We start from the raw sequence: 23,282 nt of genomic DNA, 5'->3' as shown, positions 1-23,282 counted from the left end.
AATCTCCATAGGCTTACATAAGCACATTATTCATCGAACTGGCAAAAAAAAGCTAACCCAAGGTAGCATTTAAATAAATTTCTGATCGGCAAATATCAATACATGACATGTTCCTTTTCTGACAACAGTGGGGGCAACGGAAATGAAACAACTATTTTCGTCGTTTATAATACATTGCAAAAAAACTGAACAGAGCATGCACCGCTTAGCTTTGATCGCAGTATATCAGAATTCAAAATTCAAGAAATATAAGCCATTTTTGAGATAATAACCATTGTTTTCTCTCTCTCTGAGACGACTACCGCCGCCACCTTCTCCTTGTAACTTCTTGTGGGAACTTGAGAGGAGCTGGAAGTGTCATGAAAGTAGGCTTAAAAGCACCTGTTGACACAGCTTTGCATCCCAACTGGTCGTAGTATGGTTTAAGCATCTGCCGGGTCATTTTCAAGTCTGCGCATATATCTGAAGGATCGGAACGGAAGTCATCGGCAAAAAGCGATAGGACCAAGATGTAATTGATCAGAAGCTCATTTTTCTCTGTCGACAAGGCACTAGACCCTGGTTCCGTAAACATCAGCAACAGCTTACGATATACAGCATGTGGGGTCGCTGGTCCATGATTTGCCTGGTTTTCCTTTCTGTCTTTCCTATGACGCTTGGACATGGAACCATTTCGTACCAACAAAGATAGGAGATGTGTGATGTAGGACAGTATCCAAGCAAGCCTCTCCTTATCTTCACCCTAAAACAAAGCAAGACAAAACTTGCTTCTTTTAGATCACATCGAACAAGTGAAGTAACTCAAAAAAAGCACCTTGTTTACTGAATTTAAAATAGCATAAAAGCAAACAATTGGCTGGCATCAATTTGGCAACCAAGCTCTTCAAATGCGCAATGGGGGGAGGGGGGGGGGGGATAGATAGAGATCAGTGCCATTCTACATGGCATCATTGCAGTTATAGTGCAGACTATAATGCTATCTGAATATCATGACAGTAAAATGTCTGCTGACATCACAAGCATAAACTGCTTGAAAAGTAGTAAACAGTTCCAAACTCCATTGAAAAAAAATTGTTGCAGAAACAACCACAAGAACGTCAGACTTAACTAATGGTGTTCTTCCACTATACAACATGACAACATAAGACTATCTGAGTACTCTTCATCTGTCTGGTTTAGTCCAAAATAAATTTCCTTGTCCCAAGAAGCTTATACTAATATGAGAATGTGATGACTGAAAATGGACAGCTGGATAACAAGAAAAAATATACAGAAAGAATATAACTATTTACCTGAAGCTCATGCAACTTGTGTACACGATTTGAAACAAAACTCCCATAGCCTTTTGAAGGAAATTCTCCTGATTCTAAATGACCCACAATTTCTAAAAGATGCGGCTGTATATTCTTTGGAATAATCTCATAAAAAAGATATGCCTTTTCTGATGTATCTGCAGTAGGATCATAAGGTGGAATGTTCCGAACAATTTCTGGTGCCTGGCTGTCACTGGTGTTTGTATTTCCAAGGTCAAGGTTCTCATAAGCAGAAGGATCATTTCTTTGTTCATTTAATGACCTCCACTTATTATCCTGCAAACAATAGTAGCCTCAATCAAACACTAAAGTCTGCCACTTTGCAATGCTCTTAACATGACAAAAAGGGAAGACAATTTCGTTGGCCTGTAAGGACCTCTTTAACACCATGAAAGTGATTATGGCCAATGTACAATGAGAACTGTTAACGATTCATGCATGTGATGAATCTTTAAATCAGATTTTAGGTTGAACCACTGGTATACGTATCTAACAAAAATTTCCCTTGTTACCTGAAGCAGGGAACCCAAATTTACCTCGAGTCTAGATGCACAGAACACAAAAATCATACTAGCGCCATGGAAGTTGATGTTGAGTTCTGGATTAACAAATCTGTTCAGTAACTGCGCCCTCGTCTTTATCTTAAAATCTTCTTTCCTCAAAACAAGAAAAATAAACAGGAGCATGCAGAGGAATTGTTTCATTGTTGCTCCTATTGTTTTATAACCTTTCAACTTCAATGTTCAAGCTTACACCACAGACCCAATTCCAGAACACATAGTTGCAAACACAACAAACAGCAGGCTAGTAAACCCATACAAAAAAACATACCATGTCCTTGTCTTTCTGGGTGCCAAACACCCTGGTAAGATCTTGTATCTTCATTTCATCATTTGCTACAGCTGAGCCTGCTTGCGGTGCCACTTCAGAGTGCTGTGAATGTGCTGGTTTTTGCAGTTCAAGATGTGGCTCTAGCCTCAAAATCTGTTTCCAAATTCAAATGATTAGAACAATACTTCAATGCTAATGTTATCTGCACGAAAGTATTTCTTACTACTTTTCAAATGTAGACCAATATCAAAATAAAAATCATAACAACTGGTCAGAGATTTACATCTTTACTGCTAGTATGCTAAAATCATAACTATCAAAATGAAAATCATAACAACTGGTCTGAGATTTACATATTTACTGCTAGTATGCTAAAATCCTAAACTACCCAATTCCACCTTACCACTGCCCAAAAAGAAAAAGAAAGCATGCTACTCAGCAAACACATTCCTTGTTCGTTTGCACCAGTATGTTAGTATTTAGAAGCCAAAATTGCTCAGTGAACATCTAAAACTGATTAAAATCTGTGTGACAATAACCATTCCACTTCAACTAACAACAATCACTAGAAGAAAAATTGAAACTTTGACGCAACCGGACGTACACACCTTGTTGGAGGCGATGGGGACGACCTTAAGCGTTCCTGAAGCCTTGTCGAGGACGCCGAGGGCGTAGCTGCAGAGCTGCGGCGTGGCGGCTTCGCCGGCGTAGCTCCGGCCGACGAAGTCGGGGCCACCACCGGGGCTACCGACCACGAGGTCGACGTGCGTGGGGCGCCTCTCATGGCGGAAGAGCCGCGCACGCGGGGGCTCGTCGGCAGTGGCGAGGGGGTCGTAGCCGGAGGGGAAGTAGGCGACCACGGGGGCCGCGGCGGCGGAACTGCCTGTGAGGGAGGCGTCGACAGTGACGTCGATGGCCTTGCGCTTCTTGGAGTGCTTCTTCTTGGTGGAGGCGGAGGCGGAGGCGGGCGGGGCTACGCTTCGGATGTCCGCCATTGGAGACGGCTCTAGGGTTTTGGAGGAGGTGAGCCAGGCTTTGTTGCTTAAGAGGAAGATCGGACTTTTGCGCACAGGCCCTCCAGAAAGTTTGCATTTCTGCGTTCACATGAGTTTTCACAGATTAGTGCTGAAACAGATCAAGAATTTCAAGGAGGGGAGCTAGATGAGATTTGCCGTGATGCCATTAGACTATCAGAACCAGAACTCACGAAGTCATAAATGATGCATGACTTGGACATCATCATATCTCATGTCTCAGCATTTCCCCTATTTATTTCTACATTTAGCTCCATATGAGTAAGTGCAATATATCATCGAATAATAGGATCACCGGTACTATCAGATGGAGGATTTATTCGCACGATAATAAGTGTTTTTCAAACAAATTGCAGCATAGCTTAATCATATATCTGTCAATGAGGCCCAGCTAAAAAAAGTAGCTCTGGGTATAAAGCATAGAAATTCATAAGCATATAACCCAAGACGGCATATACATAGAGGTAAAAGAACATGATGCTCATTTTTTTGTAAAATACTCACAAAGACTTATATGAGGTAAAAGAACATGATGCAGCTTTGGCCAATTGCAACATGCGATTGTCAAAAGGGTGTATGCTTTTAACACTAGCATATATATGAACAGAGATTGCTCTCCTACAAATTACAATGAAACCACAATTACATCAAGAATGATGGAACGAAATCTCACGAAACAACAACCCTATCAGATCCCTCCATTCAGTAAATTATACACCTTTCAGTTACATGACATAGAGGGAGAGATATTTTCCTGTTCCTGTTTCAATATGACTGCAACCTGGAGGTATAAGTTCGAGTCCTACAACAACAAATGGAACACAACAAATAGCTACATTGCTTCTGCCGCCTCATCAGTCGTACAGGCTGTAAGTCGTCTATTATGATCCTATATATACAGTGTCATTCTTGCAGGAGTTTATATCAGGAGCATCCGCATGTAACCAACCAGTGATTGGCCTGCGGAAACAGGTGGTCAGTGCATGAAACATGTTAGACATAAGCTCGTAAAGAAAGAAACTAGTAGGAGAAACATAGGTGAAAAATACCCAGGGAACCTTCACCATGGTTGCCTTCTCATCACCACTGCTGTGCAGCATAAAATTAGCACAGTGTTGTGTGCAGACTTCACTTATACCTCAAGTATCAACAGGTGGCAACGGCATTTTCCAGTAATTCCAGGTATTGTAATCCTCCTGAATTGACCAAGTCACCATCAGGATAAATGGTAACTACACTTTGATCAACTGATAGATACTATATGGAAATGCTGATAATATACAAGAATTGGGCAAAATAACAAACCTGCTCAGATGATGATGATGATGATAATGGCGGGAACATCCCATTGACAAGAGCATGCAGGGATGTGTATGATTTTGTATCAACCCGACGATTCACTGCAACTTCACCTTGCATGGAAGGAAAATTTAAACACAGTTTCTCTGAATGCCATGCCCAATGCAAGTCTGCCTTCACTGCCTCGAGTCCAAGGCAATTGCACAAAAAGAGATGTCTGATTTCCATGTCTTGTTACCTTGGGGTTTATTATGAAGATCTTGCCCATAGGAATCCCAACCTTCAGGTAACTAAGCTCATCTGTGTCTCTATTTTCGAATCCAGCATAGAATGGATTTGGATTTGAGTCAGGAGGAAATAATGCTCTGATAGCCTGTAAAAAACAGAAGAAACATGAACCAGAACATCCGATTTTTCATGAGAATAATTAAGTCAAATTATTTTCCTTTCTTTTATTTTTGTGCGCCAGGGATTACTCACCTCTAGGCATGAAATCTTGAATTCATGAGGAGCTATTCTGATAACTACAAACCAAAGTCAATGAACCAAACATTAGAATACTCTTCTAGATAATATGAAGGGGTCCTTTCTCAGGGATCATTGCCAGAATGAGAAAAAAAAGTTGAATGTAGCAAGGATGCACTCACCTTCTCTGTAAAGCGAAGGAAAGAGGCCGTCTGGAGATATAACAACAGGGCCATCAGGAAGTGCTATGACATCCTGAAATCCATATTAACATGCGGGGATGAGATAGATGAACAACTCATTCTATTTTTAGTTTCCCTGCATTTCTGTCTCTGTGAATATGTGGCATGATCAGACCTGTGTTTGTGTTTCTTAATTGGGTGTGTACTAAGTTGATAACCGTTCTGCGTACTAAGGCCTAAACAGATGAAGATAGAACAGGATAGATTAGGACTGAATTGTATGATACCTGCTTTAGGTTGAATAGAAACTGCCTCGTCAGGTGGGCTTGTGAAATAGCATGTGCGCTTAGAAATAGCAGTTGATATCCATTTTCTTGTGGAATGAATTACAAGAACAAACCCAAGTTAACAAACATTTTAGGGGCAACTAGGTGCGTTAAGTTCACACACACAAAATACAAAATAGCATTCTTGAGGCCTGGATAATATTCTGTAGTTCAGAAGGGGAGCGAGAATCAATCATTTGCCATTGTATGACTAGATCTGGAAGTGAAATAGCTAATAGTTTATTTTGTTACAAGCATGAGTAGCAATGGAGAAGAAAGGAGGAGATTTTGTTGGAGGTGATTGATTGGCTAGAGGGGATTGATCGATTGGAAGGAGTTCGTGGGGGCGTCGGAACATACGAGTCATCTCTGAAAAACAAAACATGATCTGACTTGCAGATAGTCATCTCTTTTCTGGAAAAAGGAAAAAAAAATGCGAAAAACATTGCGAAGTCATCTCTTTTTTCTTCTTTGATTTTCCCTTATCTGACTTGCAGATGGTCATCTAGATTTTTTAAACACCGGTACAACTTGTATACGCGTACACACTGAGTCTAACAAGACTAGAGATATGTAGCTTAACTATTAACGAAATCACGACATATGTCTCGCTGTCAACAAATACGTTATCAGTTACTAAAAGAAAAATCTACCAAGACGAGACACATATGAAGCAAATATGATATTTGATCCTAATGAGTAAGGGAATACCCCAGCAAAGCTGCCATCAAATTTTCCACTTCTTTTAACTGAAAATGCTGATGTGAACATATGTTAGACTCCGGTTAACATAACCTCCACGTCTCGTTCCAATATATTTCCCTTTCTTCTGTTTTTGATGCCGCTTTGTCCCCCACTACATTGAACTTGAAATCTCCAACCTTGGTTTTTTTGCTCCATGCCACTGGTGTCGTCCCGGCTCTTATTCAAGTGAACTAGATCTGTGTTGTCCAGAAAATCAATATAGAGGGTTACTTTTGAAATGTCATATAATTCTAGGAGCATTCGCTTAAAATGAGATATAAACGGGAATCATACCAACAACAAATTCTATTTGCATTTTTCCATCTCCTCAAGAGGAGAAAAGAAAAGCGCGGTCTTGGCTTGCTATCTTTCTCATTTGAATTTTACAGGATTCATGGCTCCTTTTATCGACATTTGAGAAATCGTAATTTTCATGTGGACTTTAACGCCATATGATAGTAGAATGAGAAATCACTATCTACACTTATAGTCGCCATATCTTTGATTTTTTTTCCCTCATCCTTTAAACCTTTGCTTCTTGAGGTGGAACTCTTTATGATGTCATTCTCATCACACATGAGCATATTCCCTTATCCGATCCTTCTTTTCTTTTTCTTTGGGTTCTTTATGCGCCTTGTATTTTCTCACTCTAAGGAAATCGCTGCACATTTCATATCTGTCGCATAAATTGAAAACAAAATAAGAATCAGAAAGCATAAGCAGACGAATATATACATAACGTAACAAAAGAAGAAATTTTTCCAGTTATCTTCTATAACAGAAGATTAAGGAGGAGACGAGGAGTCGAGGACGTGGGGTTTACCGGTTTAGAGAGAGTCAGACGTCCTTGCCCTGTGCGCCGCTGTGTTTTTTTTTTCTTTTTACTTTCTTTTCTTTTTTCAGTTGCCTTGATTACCTTTGTATCTTGCCTGTCTGAGTTTATATCTTTCTTTTTAATATAATAGGTGGATCTCCTATGCGTGTCTACGTACCTAGCAAAGTAATGCTTGGGCAGAAATTCTCTCTTGGGAAACTTCACTCGACAAGATGACCAAACTTTAAGAAGAAAGAACTAGGTGTAACTTCACAGAAGAATCCCAGAAGAAACTAGAGACAGTGAACCCATAACCATAAGCATTAAAGATGTGACGTGGGAGAAGATTTTTTTTTTTCTCTTTCGGAACACCCTGAAAAATTCAGCGTATCTTTCGATTAAGAAGAAATTAGAACATACATAGTATACAGACACCACATCCATCATGAAGAGAAGAGTGCAACCATGGGTTCTCGCAAAAAAAAAAAAGAGAGAGTGCAACCATGGGAACAACTGCGGAAATTAATCCGTCTATTACAGCCACTTTTGTACACGCAACAGCTACTAGCTTCAAAGGTGTTGCGTTGGTGGTTGGGAGCCATAACACAATAACCAGAGGTCAGGCAGAATGACGGGCAGTCCAGATTCTCATGTACAACATGGTTCACAAATACGTTTAACCACCGAAAACAGTCCGCGGACGTTAACCGCGGTAACCGTATAGTAATTTGGTGAAATTTAATAAAAATTGGACAAATTTCGTTAATTTTTTGATTTTTTTTGAATTTTGAATTTGAGTTTGATCGAAAATCTCATTGGAAGCTGATTACGACTAGGTACTTACGACTAGGTATTTAAGGAAAGAGAATGTTAAATATCTATATAAAAATTGTAATTTTTAATACAAACGAGAACTACATGTGCTTAAAAATTATAATGTTTAATATAAACAAAGATTATATGTGTTTAAATATAGTTATGTATTTTGTTAGCACTAATATAAGCAGTGGTGTTTAAATAAGTATCTTACCCTCTATCTAAACACCTGTGCTACTTCAGTTGAGATTTTTTTTTTTGTTATTTTCATAAACACATTCAAACACCCATATTATACACGCTCTAATGGTGAAGATTATGGAGGAGACAGGAGGTGTCAGACGCTCTTGCCCTGTGCGCGGCTGTGTTTTTTTTTTTTATGACCTTGACGGTCTTTGTATGTTTACCAGTTTAGGCTTAAATCCTTCTTTCTAATATAATAGGTGGCACTTCTACCCGTTCGTTTTTTTAAAAATAAAATCTCCTTTTTAAGGAAGGAAAAATGAACATTAGAAGCCAAAAAAGATGTTAGGAGATAAGGCCGCGGCCATTAAAATTTGTAGATCGTATGATATGATGGTCAGCAAATTGCAACTGTCGGAGCAACTGCACGATCCGTCCGATGCAACCGCTCTCGTCGTCGGCCGGAGATGGACGTCGCCGGCCGGCGCTGAAGACGGTAGCAGGAGGTGATCCTTCCTCTGCATGTAATTGCTGCATGCTCCACTAGACACATGGAGGCCCAGTTCGCTCGCGCTCCGGCAAGACGGGCCGCGTTAATAGATCCAGCCCACGTGGGGGTGACTTGCGTCGCGCGTTCGGCCCCGACAGCACGCGGGACGGCCGTAGGCTCGGAGTTTAGTACCACATCGCCCATCGAACAATGCGTAGACTAAGTTATAAGCCGCGGCGTGGAGCATGGCGTTGTCTCTTTGGAGACATCCGATAAAATTGGAACGATACAGAGAAGATTAGCATGGCCCCTGCGCAAGGATGACACGCACAAATCGAGAAATGGTCCAAATTTTTTTGAGATTTTCAGCATCGGTCCCTGGCCCTTCGGTTTTCTCTTACATATAGGGCCCTGGGTGAGAGTTTTTGCTTAGAGGTATGCCCCTGGAGTCTTCTGTTTAGGTCCTCGCTGCTCCTCCCATCTTACAGACAGATCCAAATTGTTTCGCAGATTCACGCATCACTTCCTGGCTGCGAGTGTTTCCTTGCAAATATGCCCCCAAACCTTCGTTTTAGGCCTGCTATTTTCTATTTTGGAATTGATCGTTGCAAATGTGCCCCTGCCATTTCAAATAGGGCCCTGCGCTGATTGCCTGGATTCTTCACTGTTATGTGCACTTCCGTAAGGGGCTTTTTTCGAGCTTTGGTTTGTTTAACTGTATTCTCCCTCCTTTTTTGCAGTATATATTCTCCAAGTTGTCTCAATAAAATCTATATCAAAGTAAATAATGTTGTGGTAAGGAACAATTTTCCATCAAGAATCACATAATTGGACCACACAACAAACTTAGTTTTCCTTACATGGTTTCTGTTCATGGTATTTCTGATTCTCTCCTTATGAGGGCATTCAGAATTCAGTTTGTAAAATAAATTGTACTTATCAGGCCAAGGTTTTTTTTTCTTTTGTCTGGCACCCTAACAAAGATAACTGAGCAATTTTCTTTAGTATCGTTTCTCCCAAAAAAAAAAAATCTTTAGTAACAGAACACAATGTTCATCTAAAAAAATACACAATGTTGTTAATGTACAAAAACAAGTCACTCATTTTATTCAATGGATAATGGCTATCTTAATTCCACCAGCATCCACCAAATAAGGTTCTCTCACCGTAGACACAAATCACCTATATTCATCCACATGTTCAATCAAAATTTTCACAATCTGGAGCGGCGTATGCATTTAACTGGATTGAAGTTTCCATGTGCAATGGTATTCATGTGCCTCCCATTCAATGACGCAGAAGGCTTGAGGTCCCAGCCTTCTATGTTCTTCGGGACACATACATCATACAACATCTGCCCCAGCACCCCATGGGGGTTCATGCTTTCCACGCTTGGCATGTTGAACAGCTCTGGTTTTGGTCCTTCATTGCTTTCGTGGTACTCCATGGAGCTCGGTAGGAAGAATTGGTCGGTTGGATCGATCGGTGCCCTTCTTAGCCTACCATTAGATCTTGCAGCAGTCCTATGGAGATTGGAGGTGGACAGAGGCATGTCGCTGTGCTCATTTGTGCCCACCTCATAACCATTAAGTTGTCTTCTGCTCACATAAAGTGTTGATGCTTTTATGAGTAGCTCAGTCACCACAGCTCGGTATTCCTCAGGGTGATGCTTGTAATGACCTGCATGACAAGTGGGGAAGAGAAACTGATAAGCAGAAACTATAGGGGTGTTATAAGTTTCATATGGCTAAAGTAACATAACGAGCATCCCTACGAAAATCTTTTGCATAACGAAAATCTTTTGCATACAGAGCATATGGTTCAATAAGTTCACATGAAACTTTTCCTTGGCCTCCCACTGAAACTTTTCTAATTTAGAGTAAGTCTGGGGGTAACTTTTTTTGGTCTCCCACTCAAACGATGATTTGGTTGGTTGCTGACTCAAAACCTTTTGGTAGATTATTTGGCAACTTCCGAGTATTGGATTTGATCAACTTTGACCTATTTACGGCAGTCAGTACCCTGGGGCTAACACAATGTATGGTAAATGGCCCAATTTTGTTGTTCCATTTGAGAGCTTGAAGCTCTACCAATACAGTACTACTAGTAGAGTCCTGCAACTGGGAACAAGTGCTTTTCATGCCATCATTATGCATTCTCCTCTCCTCACATTTTACCTAAAAATTCATTATGCATTCTGATAGATTGTTGTCAATACACACTCTAACTAAAACAACTCAGTAATTCGTCATTTTGGAGGACCAAGCCAAGTAATCAATAACAAGTCTAGTCTTTGTATTTCTTGCCTGCATAATGGGGGACGATGTTAAAAAGAAGAGAAAAATTGTCAAAATCTTTAACTAGGAAGTCATAATGATTAAAATGGCTAGGTACCTGAATGGAGTAAAGAGCAATCCAATCCCTAATTAAAATTGCTATTAGGTAGACAGAAAGGAGAGAAGAACATACCTACATGAGGAGAACTGTGCCATTTAACTAGGTTCACATCACCACCAAGCTCAAGCAGACGCTGGCCAAAATTTTGAACAACCGAACATGTTGCAAATTGATCATCCTCTGAACAGAGTATTAGTATTGGACCAACATGCTGCATTACAATGGACTAAAGTTACAGATATTCACAAATATGTTCAGCTTCAATCAGGCTATACATCAATGTGGTCAATAGAGTGACATACCACTGATGAATATAGTGTGTCCCAATATTCATTACGTTGTTCTTCAAATTTGCTGATGAAAAGAGTGTCTAGACCTGAGGCAATGCCCTTGGCCATCCATGACAAGACACGAGGAGGTTCAGACATCTTCAGGACACTTGGATGAAGGAGAAAGCGAGTGCCTAAATCACTGACAAAATCGACGGGACTCGAGTCATACATTTGCCCACATAGACAATCTTGTACAAGCTGGTACTCATCCTGTAGGAAGTAAAACCATGAAAGCTTTCTTCAAAATGAGTAACTAAAACTAACAAAGATTCAACTAAAATTTCTATGAGTGATGAGTGCATAGGGAGGGGGGATGGCAGGAAAAAAATGTCATACCAGACTTAGTTTCCCTTCACATCTTCTCTCGATCAGCTGTCGGTCAACAAAGAGAGCTTTAATACAGGAAACAAGAGAAATAATTCAGCTAAAGGGTTACCGACTTCCATCTTTTCACCTGAAGAACCTTGTATGTGCAACCTTTTGGCCCTCCCGAAAACGATGCAAACACAACAGGTACTGGCCTAACCTTCAGCTCCTGGATTTCCGAAGAGCAATTCAGCAACAATCCATCAGATGCATCTGAACATTTGGTCCATATAACAGTTGGACCAAGCCAGCCAGGTGAACTTGCAATGCAGTGAGGTGCACATACCTTAACCAGCTCCCTGAGAACCCGGTCGGCAAGCATGGCAGCCTTCTCGGGGAAAAACCTGCGTAAGCAAGGTATGTGATTAACTGATTACGAACAAAGCAATTGATTCAATTGTACGGACTATGGAGACACACTGCTAAAAATAGGAAGTTCGTGCTATGTAACGACCCAACTGAATACATGTACCGGCATCAGGCTTGTCTTAGCTCCTCCAATCTACCCATCTGAAATTTTGGCCTTGACTGACCAATTCTAGCGCCAGTAGTGTGCCCCCAAACGTCCCAATCTTGCAAGAACTCAAATGGAACGACCGAGAACTTGAAGCTTCCTCCCCTAATACCAGACCTCCGGCGATTTCAAGAACTCATCGACTTCGGAGCCAAGCAAAAATCGCATCTATTTCGCGCTACCGAACGGAATCAGACCACCTAAAGATCGTGCCTTTACACGGTTCATCGCAGGCAAAGGATGAAAGGCGAGAGCAGATAGGCAGGCGTACAGGGTGAGGAAGTCGGAGTGGCAGACGAGGCACGCCCACCCGAGCGCGGCGTACAGCTCCACGTACGGCCTCACGTGACGCTCCTGGCTCGACAGCCACGCGAACATCACCACCACGCCGCCGGCCGTGCCGTCTCCTCCTGCTCCGGCGGCCCCGCTCGGCCGCCTCCCGCCGCCCCAGTAGTGCCGCCCCCACATCCCGCCGCCGCCGAGCCCTTCCGGAAGGTTCTAGAAGCTTCTTCTTCAAGTTGGGGAGGAAGGAAGGGGCGTGCGGGTGCGGCGGCGCGGGCGGGGCGTGTGGCGCGTGCTGGGGTATCTTTCTGGGGACGTGTGGCGGGTAACAGGGCCGTGGAAGCGTTCCAGTGTAAGTGTGTTGGTATAATAATGCTACAGAGCACCGGGGAGTTCACACACTGGTGATAGTGATAGTTTGAATTGAAGTTCAACCCCATGACAAACCCAGGTGGCCCTCAAAAAAGTTGAAGGATAACATTTATTATTTTTGGAAAATATGTCCGTTTCACCTGTTAGATGCGGATGCATACTTGCACTTGTCAATTTCAAGTTTATATCTCCGAACTTTGATAGGTCTCTTTTGATGCTCACGTATTGATGTTGTTTTATATAATTAAGGTCAACGTGTAATTTGTACGAAAAATGATTGTACTTGAAAAGAGATATTAAATGCACATATACCATTCTTGTCATCATTTGTTGGTCCTCTAGGTGTCCTACACGAAATTGGTGAAAACCCTAATAATGATAACTTAGCTATATGTGCAGTAGCAAACCTACAATAACCATGTGCCATCTCAATATCCAAATTTGACATCCTAACTAGTATATAGTGAGCGTATAAGTCACAATAGCATGCCATATTTTGCCTAGTGCTTGATCAAATGATCAAACCGTTCATTTAGAGTATGGGTAAAACTCCGGCGACCTAGAAAATATCCTAGATACGTGTAAGTAACGTGTTATAGATGATTAGATTTGGAGGGCACGTTGTACCATGCTTGCCTTTATCGCTAATCTTCTAGTTGTCATCTAATAAATTGAAACAAGTTGTCCTCTGTGAAATTGGTGCAGAGTTATCTGAGCAAATAACTCTATTTATTCCGCAATTCAGATGTGTATTGGTGAACCAACCACAATGGTCCTAAGCCATCTCAATATCTAAATTTGATATTTCAACACCATGCCATCTTTTGCCCAGACTTTGATCAAAGGAGAGTATATGGATAAACTCGGCTGTGTATGTTGCAATAACATGATGCATCTTTTGGCCAGAGTTTGACCAAAAGAATTAACAAAATATGTGTGTATATATAGAAAAACTAGTATGTACTCTAGAGTACATACTTTTGGTTTAATTTATAATTGATTCTATTATAAATAAAATATATACTTTATAAGATGTATATATTATTTTCTAAGATATGTATACTGCTTTCTAAGATGTAAATACTTCGTTCTGAATACCTCTAGAGGATACACACACACCAGCGTGTTAAATAAGGATGTTCCGGTCATCGGTCATCGGTTTTTCAGTTTCGAAATAAGTATTTTCCTATTCTGTAATAGGGATGTTACAATTGACAGTTTCCTATTTTATAATATGTAATTTTCAGTTGGTTGGTTTTCCAGTTTTGAAATAATTGTGTTTCCTGTTTTCCTCATGTTGGGTTGGAATAATTGTTTTCCCGAGTGTATATACTCTCCTTCTAATGGGTGTTTAAAAACGAGTATGCACATCTTAAAAGTAATATACATCTTAGAAAAAAAAATATATACTTCACTTATTAAGAAGTATATACATTTCAAAAGTTTTATATACATTAAAAAATAGTATATTTATAATGAGATCAACTATGAATAAAATCAGAGTATATATTTCCAAGAGTACGTACTATTTTTCCTATATACACACGACACAAACTCTAGCAACCCAGAAAGCATCCAAGAGGGCAACATGTGAATCTAGCCATATTCGATACTCGTCGTGCATCCAGCAGTATTCTACTCGTAGTTTCCTTGGAGTAAAAGCACGTTGAACGATATCTTGCAAGCTGACGTGCCGCGCTGATCATTCGTTTTTGCACGGCGGGCAACGACAACTCGACAAGCATGATGCAAGCTACTCTGTTATCATATATTGTTGTCCAACTAAGCTCATGCGTTTACGTGCTCTTGTAAACTATTCCAAACGATTGGCATTGAGATACATCATCGTCCACACGACAGCATCAGCTCATGTGTAATGGTAAACTTCATCAACTTCTGTTGGCACATGGAACTATGCATTCACATCCTCGCAAAAAAAACTATGTATTCACATGTATGGATAAGGTGCTATATATATACTTGATATATGCAAATATATCTATATTACAAGTCAATATAATTGGAGATGGTTTGGTTATTCTTCATGCTTTACTGCATTCAAGTTAGAAAATTTTGAATCTATGTAAATTCCATGCTACCAATATGGCCTACTTATATATCTTCCAAATCGCCAAGAAAAACAAAAGGCCTACATATCTTCCTTTTTTCTTAGAAGGGGTGACTTTATAAGACCAAGTGAAGCATAAACATTACAAACAGAAACCTGAGACGAAGGAAAACATAAAGAAACAACACAGACCCTGTTGCCAACACTCCGAGCTTCATCTCCGATCCACCCTCGCCGAACATAGTCCAAGGAACTAGAGCCGAACTCTGCACTGACGAGGAGGGGGCATTAAAGACCATTAGATTTTTCGTAGCCACCAAGAGTAACATCCTGCAACCAGGATGCATTGAGAGTGATGAATGCATCGAGCAAGTTCGCCAACTAGAAAGAAATCCGACACCATCGAACACGCCAACGACTCAAAAGGGAGAACCGCCGCTTCCGACGAGCACGTCGTCGACCCGAACTTGAAGCTTGCACTCCTTCACAGAGATACAACACAACAAACACACATACACAAATATTCATTATCTTACCCTATCCACCACGAACAGTCGGCCTCATCATTTGTTTGTCGTATTATCGTAAAATTAAGTGTCATCTTAATTAACTAATATCTGCCACATAGTATAATCTCCATTATCAAGGCCTTTGTGAAACGTTTGAACTCTACAGATATCGTTGTTAGAGCATCTCCAAGAGATGCCCAATATAATTTTCTATAGTTAAATTTAAAGATTTTGTCCCTAAAAACCCTCTCCAACAGGTGCCCTATATGATTCCTAATATTTAGAGGCTTCTAATATCTTCCTCCATCCTATCTAGAAATAGGGAATCAACCAGACTCCCAATCCCATCTGGGCCTACCTACTTGGCCCCACCTGCCCGCCTCACCTGTCGGAGATGACGCGCTCGAGTGCTCGGTGTGTCTGCTCGAGTTTGACGACGCCGACACACTTGGCCTCCTCCCGACATGCCTACACGCGTTTCACTAAGAGTGCATCGGCCTCTGGCTCGAGAGGCATGCTACCTGCCTGCTCTATCGTGCCAGCGTCCTCAACTCGCCACCGACGCCAGTGATGCAGCTCCAATCCCTGTCGCTGTAGGAAACCGCATCGTCGCCACCCGAGCATGCAATCGTCGTGCACATCGGTGACAATAGCAACAATGAGGAGGAACGGCAGGATGATGATCCAATGCCGTGCGACGATGATGACGATGACATGTTCGGCAAGGTGGCAAACACCGGGGGCGTCGTCTCTCCACTGCCGTGAGAACTCATTACAGAGAGGAATGAGAGAAGAGAAGCATCTGATCAACAGAGGCGTGATTAAGTCAATTAAGTTGAGGTTAAGTGCCAATTGGTACGTTGGCACGCCTATTTCCACAATTGCATAATTTTTGTCCACCTCGCTGATGTTCTGTGCACGCCATGAACTCTCCAAGGGAGGAAGGAGAGAGATGAAGGATGGGGTCCACACGTCGGCAACACAGGAGAGGGAAGAGAGAGGAGTCTGTTAGAATATAGGGATTAGATGTAAGGAGCCTGTTAGAGATGAAGAAGATTTTGGGAGGAAATATTATTAGGAAGGCTCCCTATATAAGGATATAGGAGGTAAGTTTTAGAGAGTCTCTTAGAGATGCTCTTAGGTATGCAAGTTCAATTTTTTTGTATCGACGCATCTGCCAAACTAGAAATTCAGAACCGCTTAATGCTAGTTCAATTTTTCCACTTAATTACAATTCATTTTTTTGCTTTGACTTATAAAACAAATGTCCTAGAGTGGGTTAGTGGGTAGCCATTAGTGTCACTACTTGTATCCCTAATCGTTGTAGATTTTTATGTTGAGTAAACATGACAAAGGTGTGATCAAACTGCTTAGGGCCCTCACGTTGTCTCCCTGAGGCGACTCGAGGGTAAACTAGACCTTTCGCCTCCCCATCTAGTCAACCCACTCGGCGTGGCAGCCATCTCTGGCTGGCGATGGCGGCACCAAGTAGCGACTGATGCAGCTTCCCTCCCCTCCCTCTCCTCCTCTATGTCCCCTCCCTTCCCCCAGCTCCTCTAGATGAGGTGACGCAGATTGATGCGAGGGCAGCTAAATCCTCGACGTCACAATTGGATCTGTGCGACTAGCCACCAATCCATAGGATTCACGTGATGGCGCCCAAGATCCTCACGATGGAGGCTAGGATCTGTCCGGTGCTGGCACGACGGGCAGTGTGATGACCATTAAGGAGACCTGCGTGGCGGTCTTCAAGGGGACCTACGCGGATTGGCGACTATCGTGGCCGGTTTCATGCAAGGTCCTGGCCAAACCGGGTCTTTTGTTCCTCACTGGGGTAGCCTCCTCGTTCACTCAATGTGGGTGGCTCGTGGGGCGGGTTCCGATGTGACTGCTCTCGGAGCTCCGTGTTAAGGCGGTGATGTGTGCAATGGGAAGTGCGAGGGCTCCAGGTGAAAACCTTGCACGATTTTCTACCGGCGTTGGCGACGGTGATGCTCTCGAGCATCGTTCCCCTCATTGGAGGCGTCACTATGATGTCCTTGTTTTCCCCCACCCTTAGTGGGTTCTCCAGGTGAAAACCTAGATTTTATGTCGGATTAGGCGATGACAACGTCTCAACATCGTGTCCTCTTTAGAGGCGTTGCTTTGGAGTTCCTGCCCACATTATTGGAGTTTGCTTGGAGAGAAGATGTTCAACTGAAGCTCAAGGGTTCGCCAGTCAGGTTGTTTGTTGTGATGGGTGGTCACCTATCATTGTTCGATGGTGGTGGTTGGCTGTGTGCAACTCTAGGGCTAGACCGATCGCCGGAGGCTTTGCTAGGCTATGGATGCTTATGAACTACTTTAGGTGCACTATTATTTGCATCCTATTTGCGGGAAGGTGTAAGTTGTTAGGAAGTCTTCGAGGTCATCTCTAGTGGTATAAGGCAATAGGTGCTAGTATTTTCATCTCTAGTGGGTAGTGGGGATAGCATCAAGCAAGCATTTTTGTTCTTGAGTGTAGGTTGGTTTTGAGCTGTTGATTTGGGTTTCAGACTTGGTAATGCTTTCACACCTAGTTATCTTTTCTTCTTTCTTCTTTCCTTTTCCTTTTGTAATGGCTAGGTGCATCAGCATTTTGCGAGGTGCGCCAGCATTTCCACCAAGAAGATAGAAGAGTAGCTCGAGTTTATTAGTGGCACTACGACTCCTATTTAAGCTTGTAGCATTCCCACATATGCAAATGATACATAAGATATATATATATATATATATGCTCAAGCTCAAAGCAAGCAGTTTACCCCACTCTTTACTTGCACTTCACTTTGTCTCCCTACACTACAACAGAAATGACCATCAATGTCAGCTCAAAAATGCTATCAATAGCGGTTTATGAACCGGTACTAATAATAAGTATCAGTGTCGGTCCATAACAAAGAACCAACACTGATACTCAGACTATTAGTGCCGGCTCATGATAAAAAAACTGGCACTAATAGTCTGAGTATCAGTACCTGTTCTTTATCACGAGTCGACAATATTGCCATTTTCCAAAAAAAAAAATCTATCAGAAACAGCCCGCACGATGCATCGAGTTGGAGCCACCTTCATTCCAATCATCTCACAACATTGAATATTAATTCCAATCATCTCACATCATTGAACAAACATTTGCAACAACTTAATCTTGATTTATTCAATACAGAGGGAGTTCATCTCAATTTATTCAATACAGAGGAAGTTCATTTTGACATACACATGGTGTCTACTACTTCCACACATAAACAAAAGCAGAGAGAGATAGAGAGATATTGGTGCTCAGAATGAACATAACAGAGCTGCTTTCTTAGGACTGAGAGGAATCTGAAATTAAAGGAGCACCAATATCTCAAGACCAATCTATGATCTGAAAGAATGAAGAGCAATGTAGAGCCTGTTTACTTCCTTATCCCCAATGGCGTGATCCCACCCACAGTTGCTCCGATCAGAGGGGAGTGCTTGCCATCACCACCCTCGTGCATGGCTGGCTTCTGACGATCGTGATGGGTGGTCAAGCCGTGCTTTTATGAATTGGATGAATTCGTGATGACCTAAGAATACCGAGAATCAGAGCGTTGTAATGGAGGAAACTTCAATTTTGGCTACTGAAGTTACCTTGGCCATGAGGCTCTGCGAGCCCTTGGTCGGGATGGTGGGTGCCGACATGGCTGCGCCGCAGCACTTCTTGTTGCTGACGACCTGTGGTTCGGCACTCTGCACACGCACGTGCAATCATAAGGAATTCTACAATGACAAATTGCTAATGTGTATGTAGAACTGTTTTTGCTGTTTGCATGTACCACATAGGTCCGCTTCTGCGGGGCGCGCGCCAGCGCCGCGCGGTTGAGCGAGCGGCCGGTGATGTGCTCAAGAACAGTAGCCCGAATGGCTGCCCGCGCCATCGCCTGGTGCTACCCTCCGTCAGGGTGAGGCATCATGCGGCCGCGTCAAAGCCCACCGACGTTGCCGGTACCGTAGCGGCGCCGTAGCTCTGGTCTATGGCGTCGATCCATGCCTCATCCTCCACTGTCCAGCATGTAGGCCGCACTGACCCCGGCCGGCTTGGTGGTGATCCAAGGGATGGGGAGCTGAGCTGAGACTCCAGAGAGAGAGAGAGAGAGAGAGAGAGAGAGAGAGAGAGAGAGAGGCAACGATGGGTAAGGAATAGTAGGCCATGGAGAGAAAGAGGAGAGACCGAGAGGATAAGGAACAGTGGCAGACATGAGAGGGTCCATGAGACAAAAAAGTGGAATCAATAATAATTTTGGGTCCGATAGCACTATCAGTGCCAGTCGTAACATGAATTGATACTGATACTCCATCAGTGTCGGTTCTACCATAGTCGGCACTGATGACTGTTTCTGTTGTAGTGCTAGCTACCCCCACACGCGCGGTACATCGTCCTTCCATAGAATAATTAACAGAAAGAAGTGAAACCATCATCACAAACTTTACTAAGCACACATATTACTAAGGAAAAGAAAGGAGATTTATGCAGAACTTCTTTTCAGACAAACATTGCGGGAGATTTACATCGGGCCCCTTTTAATTTGATCACTAGCTTACACACCTTTTTTCATGCTTTGAAAAAAGAAAACAGCTTTGAGATTTGTGTAGAAAGAAGCACATCATCAAAGAAGCACGACCAAAGCACCCTTCCACTATTTATTCTCATCGTTGTTACATGAGTGATATGATGTTTCAACTTGTTTCAACTTTGAAAGACTAGAATCACGATCGTCCATCCATCCATGGATGACTATGCAAGGGCGAACCTAGCCATAAATTTGAGATGGGGCACAGGCACTGCCTTAAGTGTAATACCAAAATTATGTGTATGTATATGAGTGGACCGCTGAGGGCATCGCCTTTGAAAATTGCAATAAGTGTAATATCGATAGAGATGTACATCGCCTATCTGCATTTAGATAGAGGAAGATGAAAAATGATGCATCTTAAGACGAAATTCGCGTGCCTTCGGACCCTTATGACAAGTGAAATCATTGTGATGTCTTACCTTCAATATTATCTGAATCCAAGTACCTTACTGTCCTTCAACTGCAAGACTAGGTAATCCGTTTAATTTACACTACAACAGTCCAAGGAATACAGGAGTAAGCTTACGGCCAAACTCTATTGAGAATCTCATCAATCCCTCAGACTCTCGATGTCAAGTCAACCGATATAAGAAATCTACCACATGGGATTGCGAAGCTCACTGAGCTTAGGCACATCCCTGTCGACAGATATGGTGATGAGAAACTGACAGAGTTTCGGTACTTCATTGAGGTGGAATCACCAAAAGGGCTTTCCAACCTGGACCAATTGCAAACTGTTGAGACTGTGGCAGCAAGTACGAACTTGGCTGAGCAGCTTGAGAATATGATGCAACTATCACAAGAATTTTGCGGTATTGTCGACGATGCTGCTCCTTGGCAGCTTGGTTCTCTCTGCTAGTAATGAGAACGAGACATATACAGGAGGGCAAAGAAACAAAGTGTGTGTGGTGGGGGGCATGTGCCCACTCACTGTAACGTAGCCATCATTTTTTTTTCAGCATAGTTATAGTAATATATTAGAAACTAAGTGAGGACATTTTACTTAAAGCCTTAAAGGAGATGATGTTTATATATCTACCACTTGTATATTCCATCTCGGATCCCGAGGCAGAGATGCAATCCAAAGACTAAACTACTGCTTCTCCTGCTTAAAAGGTGCCCCACCTCTTTCTCTCTCTATCTAGCAGTGACACATTGTGAATGTGCAGAGATGCAGATGAAGGTATATATATGCACCCAGTACCTTCCTGGATCATTCCTGTCACCCTCTCTCACGCCACTGCATATCTTTCTTGGGGAATCCATAAGATATCCAATGGAGAAAAGGAAGCAAAAATAAGGTCATGCATGTAGACATATTGTTCTTTTGTTAAGTACAGTGTCACATGCATATCCTCTCTTGTGCCACCTGTTGGAATCCAATGGAATAAAGCATATACATATTTATATTTTTGGGTGATGCAATGGAAAAAGGCTAGATAGCAAAAAAGAAAAGAGGGGCCTCAAGAAATTTCATATGTTAGACATATTATTTTCAGCAGAACAATTTGCTATAAACCCGCTAGTGTATTCTGGAACGGAGGTAGTATAATTTTGAGCGCGCACACACATATATACATATATATTGCATTTACTAGCTAGCTAGAAGAAGAAGTGAATAGTGGATGGATATTCCCTGTGGCCGGAAGCTGACATTCTCCACAACACTATATACTACCACATGCTGAGAATATACCATCACTTGATGCTCCCCTCTCCTTGCTCCTACCAAACAACCAAGAAATCAGCTGAGCTCCAGATCCAAAGCACTAAACCTAGGCCAAATCACCAGCCTCACACATGGAGTGGTTACCAGCAGCCAAGGACAAGTTTAAGGAGCTTAACCATTTTCTTAACCTTGATTGGTACTCAAATGGGCTATTTAAGTGCTAGTGATCAATGGAGAAAGGGCCCCACAAGTGCACCAAATGATTATGCACAAAGAAAAGTGCAAAAGGAGGGGCATCAAGATTCCATCTCTTTTGTATTTTTGCTGCCTTTGGAGGGTTTTCCTTTTGGTTTTTGCAATTATGCTCCCAACCACCAGCTGATGTGTGCTTTTGACTTCTCTAACATGACTAGTACTGTGTAAGACATATTAAAGGGACATATATGGAAATATTAGAGAGAGAGAAAATATTGATACTAAAAAATTAAAATCAAATTAAAGCTTTCACGAGCCTCAGAAAATTAAATTATTGCCCAAGTGATTATAACAACAAATCTATATATAATGTGAAATGCTACAATTCCCTTGGTTAATTACGTAATTTAGTTCTTGTGCACATCTGTTGCGAAATTTTGTGATATATGAAAAAGACAAAGAAGAGGGTGAGAATTGGCTCTGTTAGTTTGCACTTTGCAGTTTCAAAAAGAAAAATTAAGAAATAAAGTAAAAGGAAATATCAGCAGAACATAGGGTTTATGGCCTTTAGATTCTAGAAAGAAAACATGCATGGAAATGGACAGGAGTAAGGAGGGATGGCAAGACAAATGTACTTTTGAAGTCATAAATGAACTTTTGAACCTTTTCCATAAGGGAAGAAAATCGCATCTTTCACTCGTCTGAAGTCTACAACTCCTAAAAAACATCAGGTTAAATGAGAGTGCAAAAAAGAAGATCCTCACAAAAGGAAGAGAAAAAAGATCGAAGAAGAGCAAAAGACTAGTGAAAAAAAAGGAGAGAATTGCACCGAAAGGGACGCTCTTGCAAATCTGCTCGTACACGCAAGAGATAAAAAAATGGCTCATGCAAAATTTACTCAGAGAAAATTAAGGATATATACATAGCTCATATATACTAGATGCATGTGCATGTGCGTCTATATACGTACGAGTAGGCTGTGTGTAGCCGTGTCGTCGTTGCAGATCAGGCAAACTAGGCCCAGAACAAATGCTGCAAAAGAACAAGAGAGACTCGATCTGACTTATGCTCGGCACTGCTTGGAGCCATGGATTCTTGCATGACGCATCGGAAACGGCAGTACGGTTTCGTTTTGGATTTTCCAGTGAACTCCAAGTACCGTTTCTACCCCAGCTCACAAGAGAACAAAACAAAACCTGTAGTAACTTGTGATCGATGGTTCTCAAACAAAAAAAAAGGAAGAAAGAAAGGTACCTTGTGATGAGAAACATTACCGGAAGTAACAAATTTGCCTAAACAACTAAGTACTGTAAATAAATCACACTTCTTCCTGAAATCCTGCATATATAGTTCTAATCCAACTCCTGTGTTTCAAACAAGCTGTAATAATCAAGCATAATATATACTGTGCGATTGGAAGAAGTAAAATTAATTTTTGACGGGCCGAAGCGCATTTGAGGCGAAA

The 23,282-nt window shown here is 41.9% G+C and overlaps 2 protein-coding genes and 1 non-coding gene across 3 annotated transcripts; 1 reads left to right on the top strand and 2 right to left on the bottom strand.

The window, feature by feature from the left end:
• Positions 1-43: 43 nt before the first annotated feature.
• On the bottom strand, positions 44-3,211 carry LOC133886758 (uncharacterized). Its single transcript, XM_062326574.1, has 4 exons — positions 2,753-3,211; positions 2,145-2,297; positions 1,293-1,589; positions 44-742 (listed from the first exon to the last, which is right to left on the bottom strand). The coding sequence occupies exons 1-4, from the start codon at positions 3,137-3,139 to the stop codon at positions 299-301; spliced, it is 1,281 nt and encodes a 426-aa protein (XP_062182558.1). The 5' UTR covers positions 3,140-3,211; the 3' UTR covers positions 44-298.
• A 5,539-nt stretch (positions 3,212-8,750) lies between these two features.
• Positions 8,751-8,853, top strand: LOC133887589 (U6 spliceosomal RNA). Its single transcript, XR_009903623.1, has one exon. It is a non-coding gene; the product is annotated as a U6 spliceosomal RNA (small nuclear RNA).
• Positions 8,854-9,513: 660 nt separating this feature from the next.
• On the bottom strand, positions 9,514-12,729 carry LOC133887313 (uncharacterized). The gene is made up of 7 exons (XM_062327245.1): positions 12,378-12,729; positions 11,879-11,936; positions 11,681-11,761; positions 11,563-11,598; positions 11,197-11,436; positions 10,967-11,105; positions 9,514-10,177 (listed from the first exon to the last, which is right to left on the bottom strand). Exons 1-7 carry the CDS (start codon positions 12,572-12,574, stop codon positions 9,711-9,713), a joined length of 1,218 nt encoding a protein of 405 aa, XP_062183229.1. The 5' UTR covers positions 12,575-12,729; the 3' UTR covers positions 9,514-9,710.
• Positions 12,730-23,282: the final 10,553 nt, after the last annotated feature.

Source organism: Phragmites australis, chromosome 12 (assembly GCF_958298935.1).
Source record: "Phragmites australis chromosome 12, lpPhrAust1.1, whole genome shotgun sequence".
In the NCBI taxonomy this organism is placed as follows: domain Eukaryota; kingdom Viridiplantae; phylum Streptophyta; class Magnoliopsida; order Poales; family Poaceae; genus Phragmites; species Phragmites australis.
Note: the sequence above shows the minus strand (reverse complement) of the source record. Positions and strands in the feature narration are given on the sequence as shown.

Bases quoted from the DNA above. Each gene is read 5' to 3' on its own strand.
- LOC133886758 (XM_062326574.1), bottom strand. From the start codon at position 3,139: ATGGCGGACATCCGAAGCGTAGCCCCGCCCGCCTCCGCCTCCGCCTCC. The intron at 2,298-2,752 runs GTGTGTACGTCC...ATTTGGAAACAG, and splicing joins TCCCCATCGCCTCCAACAAG to ATTTTGAGGCTAGAGCCACA. The intron at 743-1,292 runs GTAAATAGTTAT...GCTTTGTTTTAG, and splicing joins ACAAGTTGCATGAGCTTCAG to GGTGAAGATAAGGAGAGGCT.
- LOC133887313 (XM_062327245.1), bottom strand. From the start codon at position 12,574: ATGTGGGGGCGGCACTACTGGGGCGGCGGGAGGCGGCCGAGCGGGGCC. The intron at 11,106-11,196 runs GTATGTCACTCT...ATTGTAATGCAG, and splicing joins ACACACTATATTCATCAGTG to CATGTTGGTCCAATACTAAT. The intron at 10,178-10,966 runs GTATGTTCTTCT...CTTGTCATGCAG, and splicing joins GCACAGTTCTCCTCATGTAG to GTCATTACAAGCATCACCCT.